Raw genomic sequence first — 5,451 nt, forward strand, 5'->3', positions numbered from 1 at the left:
TGAATCTGCTAAGTTGGTGACAACCATATTCTTTTTGTCATGGAGTAACGTGGTAGTTTCTAGACTTTGCAAAGCCAACCTGAACTTTAATTGGTGCTTACTAACATAGGCTAACGTTAGCCCTGATTTTTTAGACATATATATATATATATATATATTATCTTAAGAAAATGATACATTCGCGTTTTCATTTTCAAAGATTTCTTATACAGTAATTTAGGGTAAAAGATAAATTGTTACAATAATATCTGATTAAAAATAAAAATAAAAACAACGATTTGGTAAGACAAATGTTATATTATGAGTCATTTATATCTTCACAATAAAATTCATGCATTTAAGTCATAATTTGAGATTGTTCAGAAAAGGAAAATAAAAATTATACCAAGATTCAAAAGGACTTATATTGTACCCTTTCTCTAATAATAAATTATTAACATTACACATCTTAGTTTCAAGTTATAAAATCTAATATACCCATAATAACTCAATGGAAATCCTATAAGAAGATTAAAAACCTTATTTTTGGATCATTTTAATTTTCTCTAACTACATCACAAAGTGTTTCATTTTTCATATTGTTTTGACAAAATAATTAGAAGAAGAAGAAGAAAAAAAGGTTTTCCCAAAACATAAAAGACAAAACAGTTTTAGCACTCGTAACAGTAAAATGTCAAGCAGCTAAAAATCAGAAAGAAAATTGTATTGTATTTACACGTTTAGAAATTTTTTCTTTTCCTGGTCATCTAAAGTGTTTGAACCAACTTGCACGTACCTTAATTAATTTTTCAGTACCCAAAAATTAACGATCAAGTAAACCTCTCAATGGTTACCCTTATTAGGGCCTATGGGTACCTAAACTCAAAAAAGCTCATAAAACCTTTTCTTTTTCTTTTTTTACCATCAGGTCATCCAAGATAGTTTCAGGAGAAAAAAATCGGTAACTCCAACAAGCATCGAAGATTCGAACTTTAAAGAAACGTTATGACTAATATTGCCAACTCTTCTTCCAAGGAATTAATTTTTGAACTATTTATAAGATGCTGAAGTTATCACTAAATATAGTGTCATATATATTTGTAAAAGCAGTTTAAATCATCGTTTTCTATAACTGTTCTTCCATCTTTCACATAGAAACCACCGCAACGATTATAATCTGCTGCCTTTGCTACTGTATCACAGTCTAGTCTCCGAAGCCTGTTCTCAAGCTCATTTGCATACAATTTCCAGGGTCAAGTAATCCAAACAAGGACTATCGCCTAATCAGATCATCCGTACAAACGATAGTAGGATCCATAACACAAATTTGCAGCGATCAACCTGCCAACAGAAACAGAAGCAATTAAGTATCAAAGGGTATCTCCAATATCACCTTCAAAACGGAAATCATTTTGTTCATGTGCACAAATATGCTAGGAAGAGGGAAAAGTAACTAATCAAAATTTGCAAATTAAAGTTTGTAAGAGCAATTCTGTAAGGATGTCTTTTACAATTTACAGAGAAAAACAATGGACAATGAGGAAAAGTAAACAATGTTCGCAATAAAGGCAATACCAACATCAGCACAGAGCGAGATCTCTGACTAAAGCTATAAATTGAAGGTCACATAACAATGTTTTCAATAATATCTATCACAAGTGATATACATTCTAACCAAAGAAACAAAAATGAATTAACCCCTGTCAAAAGTGATATTCGTTCTAGCAAAAGAAACAGAAAAATGAATTGCTCTGATCTCACCAAACAACCATATGTTGTACAATTGACATTGGAAAGGAAAAAGTAACTCAGATAATCAAAGTAATTAACCATTCTAGAAATGATTTCTATATAAATGACATTAAAAATGTTCATTTTAGATATTCCATTTACTTTTAGCACACCTATCTCGACATATTTTAAACTACACTCATCATATATAAATGCCATTTATTAGCCACCTAACTATATGTACTGAGGTCCATAAACATTAAATAGTCCTTCTATACATATTTTGATAAGTTTCCTTCTTTTCCTTTAGTTTATAACACATTAATCAAATTCACATATAACCTACAAAAGTACTCCATCCGCTGTATGCAATTCTATTATTTTGTTTGGTATGAAGAAAGTTGAAGAACGGAGAAAGAGATAAAAAGAATGCTCAGAGATTATAAGTACCTACCTTGTTTGGTTGAAAGTAGATCACAAAAGGGAATTTGTTATAAGATTTTCTTCTTTCAATATCCACCGAAAGTTTGAAACATCTCCCTTGAATAGTGGATGAAAATAATTATTGGTCTTATTTGGTTGAAGCCCCATTTCCTAGCTTTCAACCAAACAGGTGGATAGATTTTAACATTTCTTTTACTTCTATTCTTTTCCTCTACCAAAGAAAGTCTACAGAAACTTCCTACTGGATTCCTCTCTCTTTTGTGATAAAACACCGGGCACTCAAAATGCTCACATTTATTTCTCACTTCGCTATCAAACTCCTCCATCACATGACTTACCTAAAATTATATTCCATGGATAATTTTTCCAAATACTATTGTAAACGCAAGAGAATCAGTTAAATGCACATGCCAAACATATAAAGACAAGACTTAATTGCCATAGAATACCCACGCCATTGCCTAAGCATAAATTTCAAATTAGAAGTTTATGTGATCATCGATTTGGATGAATGAATGATAAGAAGCACCAAGAAATGGAAACAATGCTGAAGCAAAAGAAAGAAGAGTAGAAGTTAACTTTCAGTGCACAGACATTATCAATCATAATAAAATAAGGAATATCAGCAACTACGACCTTGTAATCAAGCAAAATCATCTCCAGTATTGACAAAACTAAGGTGATGACAAGAACAATATGATGTATGAGATCTTGGCCTGAACTTTTTCCCCACTACGATTGCATCAAATGATTAAACCTGAAGCTCATTGATAAAAACAATGGTAATAGAAAAATGAGAAGTACATCAAACCAACACAAGATACTCAACAACAAAGTCAGCTGGAAACAAATAAATTATAAATTTGACACTTCGTAGGGTGATAAGGAACAGTGACAACTTGATGGCTGCAGTAAATCAAAGTTAAATTTCAAGGTTGCTGCATCTAGTCATTTCCATGCTAAATGCTCAGTTTGAAGCCTCTTACATGGTTCAACTGTTTGGCACATTAACCCAAACCCATGGTCTATTTATAAATGCAAAATTATACCACCAGCGAGCGCAGCCTTAGCATAATAATTAGGCTAAGAGACATGGAAGAAAGTTGACAACCCTAACAACAGAATTACATTCAAAAAAGCTCAAATATTTTCCTCTTACAGAAGGGGAAAAAAAAAAGGAACATAATGCAGGAAAAAAAAGGTTATATAAAGTTTGGACAAGGGCTGTCACACATAACAATGCTTTCTGTTGCATGGACCAAGGGCAGCAACCAACGAAATTTCCTTTGTCCTTTAAAGAACAATTATAGAGAAGATTTTCATGGGCAAGTAGGGAATATGCCATCCAAGCATACGCATAGAAGCCATGTTCAGCCCAGTTTACCATCTAAGACTTCACCTTCTATCACGCTGAGGTTATTATTCATGTCTACAAAAACAAGAGCATATTTCCAACATCCCAAAACTAATAAATCTTCACAACTCATCACATAATGCCTAATATGTCATAAGAAACGGAATCCCCAAAATAAATATATAACTAACACAATTCCCTAAAGAAATATTAAATAAATAACTACAAATTTGCTTAAACGTACAAACATGTTCTTTCAATGATAATATTGCTTAACATGCAAAATCAAGGTTATTTAGTTGCCCAAGTAAAAATCACACTCCAAGTCCAATCACAAGATGAGATTCAATCAACTAACCAAACAAAGCAACCAAGAAAACAAAATCTCACATACCCAGATGACAGTTCATCAATCAATTGCTCTTATAACCCTTATCATTATCTTTCCTAGCAGCTCTCGCATTATCGTACTCGAATTTCAACACATCAGGAATATGAGAAGTATCCTTGAGATAAAAATATTTCCCCAGAGCACTGTCTTCAATTGCAGGAAAATAACAACACAACAAAGAATTCACTACCCAAAACCACCCCGCTCCAACCAAAATCCCCAAAGTAGCCCCGGCAAACACTTGAGCCACCGTATGGTACCCCAAATACACCCTCGAATACATAGTCAGCACAGCCAAAGTCCAGTGAAGAACGTTCAAAAACCACCTGTTCTTTATCCCCCAAAGTCCGATTCCTTGACAGCTTAAAAGACTAAAATAGACTGCGAAAAAGAACATGTACTGAGAGTGACTCGAGGGCCAACCGTGAGAATCACACATTTCTAAAAGCGCACACGTTTCAGGCCGGGCTTGTTGGACCGATTTTTTTATCACTTCGTTGATGAATTGAGAGATTAAGAGACCGATAGCGAAGAATATGCCTTGAAGCTCGCGACGAAAGATGAAGTGTGAAACAAAGCCGCCGAGGCTAATGAAGACCGGCACGAGTGAGACCCAAGCGAGGAAGTGGCCCAGCCGATCGCCCTTATGGTACCGCACGTGCGTCAGTGTTACGGCCTTCAGAGCCATCGCGGCGTGGTGAGGGTATAGTTGGAGAGATCTGAGTTTGAGAGGAGTGGGAGAAGAGTTAGGTAGTCGGTATTAAGATTGTGTTTGTCTCTCTAGAAACCGTTGGATGGAAAATAAAAAATTACAGGAGAAAGGGACTTTAGAGGTGGCGCCACGTGGGCATCAAGGGGATATGCAAAAATGCAATGTACGACTTTCATTTGAAAAGTTGGAATTAGTTACTGCCCCGAGATTTCAGAAATTTATTAACCCCCCATACTATGGAAAACTATCACTGGCCTCCTCTCTCAGTCTCTCTCTCTTTGACAAATCATTTTTTATTACTCACCTCCCCTTTAAGGTTTAAACCACTTAAGTCGCGAATCGCGATAGAGTTTGGAATGTCAATTTTAGCCTTCAAAGAAAATTCTATAATTCCCTCCAAAGTAAACCGTAAGTGAACGAAAACTCTATTAGTTTTTATCAGTAATATACTCTGACTGGATCAAAGGGCCACAAGTCTACATATGCTATGATGCACCATTGTTCATCGCCTTAATTTGGAAAATGACATTCAACTTTTCTTTGGTGCTTCAAATAGGGAATGTGAACATTCCCTAAGTTTTTTGGGTTATTGTATCAAAAGTTATATCTACATAATTCAAATTTAACGGTGTCAACAAATAAGTTACACTTGACAAATGCCCTTGGGAAGACATTTGAGGACACATTTAAAAATCATTTGGTTGTATTTATTTTATTATTTGGAGTAGTATTTTTGAAAAAGTAGAGTTGGGTTGTTATTACGAGGTAGAATTTAAAAATTAACAAAAACACCCATAAGTTTGTTAATTTAGCTAAACACCTTCAATAATAAAAAATTTA

The 5,451-nt window shown here is 34.3% G+C and overlaps 1 protein-coding gene across 2 annotated transcripts; it reads right to left on the reverse strand.

The window, feature by feature from the left end:
- Nucleotides 1–970: 970 nt before the first annotated feature.
- On the reverse strand, nucleotides 971–4,685 carry LOC116110917 (lipid phosphate phosphatase gamma). 2 transcript variants are annotated; one of them, XR_004124983.1, is made up of 3 exons: nucleotides 3,903–4,685; nucleotides 2,791–2,911; nucleotides 971–1,320 (listed from the first exon to the last, which is right to left on the reverse strand). XR_004124983.1 is itself a non-coding variant. In XM_031397137.1 (2 exons), the coding sequence occupies exon 1, from the start codon at nucleotides 4,585–4,587 to the stop codon at nucleotides 3,922–3,924; it is 666 nt and encodes a 221-aa protein (XP_031252997.1). In that variant the 5' UTR covers nucleotides 4,588–4,685; the 3' UTR covers nucleotides 971–1,320; nucleotides 3,903–3,921. The 2 variants fall into 2 exon arrangements, 1 of the variants encoding a protein (XP_031252997.1); XM_031397137.1 differs by lacking the exon at nucleotides 2,791–2,911.
- Between the last annotated feature and the right edge of the window lie 766 nt (nucleotides 4,686–5,451).

This window comes from Pistacia vera, unplaced genomic scaffold (assembly GCF_008641045.1).
Source record: "Pistacia vera cultivar Batoury unplaced genomic scaffold, PisVer_v2 Contig62, whole genome shotgun sequence".
NCBI classification, from domain to species: Eukaryota; Viridiplantae; Streptophyta; class Magnoliopsida; order Sapindales; family Anacardiaceae; genus Pistacia; species Pistacia vera.